At 36.2% G+C, this 1,745-nt stretch overlaps 1 protein-coding gene across 1 annotated transcript; it reads left to right on the plus strand.

Moving 5' to 3' along the window:
- Nucleotides 1-261: 261 nt before the first annotated feature.
- LOC107409931 (protein GL2-INTERACTING REPRESSOR 1) lies at nt 262-990 on the plus strand. Its single transcript, XM_016017354.4, has one exon. It carries the CDS (start codon nt 430-432, stop codon nt 820-822), a length of 393 nt encoding a protein of 130 aa, XP_015872840.3. The 5' UTR covers nt 262-429; the 3' UTR covers nt 823-990.
- Nucleotides 991-1,745: the final 755 nt, after the last annotated feature.

Below are 1,745 nucleotides of genomic sequence, written 5' to 3' on the forward strand. Positions count from 1 at the left end.
GGACCCTCGTATCTGGGGGCCGTAGGCGAGCGCCTTAGCGGTCTTACCCAGAACCCGCAGTGCCTTAACGCTCCTGTGCAGTACTATGTACCATGCTACCTCTTCATTTTTCCAATCCACCGACCTCCAGATCTTGAGCTTTGCCTATTTAGTGGAGCCTCACACTTACCCAAAGAAAAAAATATGAAAAAAAAAGCCTAATTTGTTCGAAAAGGCTGACTTCTGCATACGTTCTCTTCACTCATCAGGTTAGACAAAAGGAAATATATATATATATGCTTCTGCATTTGCATGATTAAAATTTTTATACTGAAGTTAATTTTCAGTCTTTTTTTTATGTTAGTATTATTATTACTATTTTTAATCTTTGGATGTGATTTTGTATCTCTGCTAGCTATTCAGTGAAAACTAAAACACGGTGAAATTAACATGAGTACTGGAAGAGGTAGTAGTAGTAGTAGTAGTAGTTCAAAGCATGAAATGGAGCTGAACTTGTCTGCACCAATAAGGCCAAACTCACCCCATGACAATGATGTTGCGCCATGGAATTCACCATCATCGGAAATATCGTCAGAAATGTCGGTGGTGGAAGGTTCTTCTTCTTGTGTGTCGTGGGAGGCGGCAGAAGAGAGTAGCGTCGTTGATGGAACTTTTGCAAGCAGCCCAGCAATGGTGCTGGTGGGGTGCCCTCGATGCCTAATGTATGTGATGCTATCACAAGTAGATTCCAAGTGTCCCAAATGCAATAGCACAGTATTGCTCGATTTCCCTTTCCTCAATATTGATCATGAGGAAGCCACTAAGACCACTGCAGGGATCTGATATTGATAATTATGTAAGAACATATATACATATATATATCTATATATATATATATATATGTGGACTCCTTAATTAATTTCCTTCATCTTTATTATATGTCGACGTACGTTGTTCTTGATGTTTGTAGGACATCCATATAAATTGGAAGAGTAATTTCCTTCATCTTTATCACTCTCTCCCTCTCTTGTCTTTTCTTCTATGTGTCTTTGTTTTTGTTTGGTGTTTCTTCAGAAAGTGATAGGCACAAGGGAAGAGAATTGAGATTCTGTACTTAACAAGTAATTTAGATAATTCAGTGGCTAATCAGGTTGGTTAGTGTAATTATAATAAAATTCCTTCTTTTTCCATTCTTTTTTTTTTTTTTTTTTCCCCTCTTCTTCTTTTGGGGGTTAAATACATATATGCTTAGAAGGTAGCACATGCTTAATTAATCCAGCATAAAATTTTTGTCAATATTCCGCCCCCCCCCCAAAAAAAAAAAAAAAAAAAAAAAAAAAAGCCCACACATACACATACATGGATACGGATCTTCTATCTTCAAAATCCTATTCCATCCACATCAATAACTTTCACTCTCCGTTAACTTACATTAACGAACCAAGCTTTCTATATGAACGCAAAATACCAACCAACCCCACCTTAATAAAATTTTAAAAGAAACCTATATCATTCTTTTTCTTATTTCTTGTGCAATTCCCTTGCCGTTCTTCTCTCTTCCAATCCATAACTTTTATATATATTTTTTAATTATTTATTATTTTTTCTTACTGTGCGACAGTAGCAACCATTAAAGCTTCTTTCTCTATTTTTCTTTCTATTCTCTATTTTTCTTTCTATTGTACGGCACTATAGCAACTTCTTGCTCTATTTTTCTTTCTATTGTGAGGCACTACAGCAACCATCAAAGCGTCTTTGTCCTCTTG

This window comes from Ziziphus jujuba, chromosome 10 (genome assembly GCF_031755915.1).
Source record: "Ziziphus jujuba cultivar Dongzao chromosome 10, ASM3175591v1".
Classification (NCBI taxonomy): Eukaryota; Viridiplantae; Streptophyta; class Magnoliopsida; order Rosales; family Rhamnaceae; genus Ziziphus; species Ziziphus jujuba.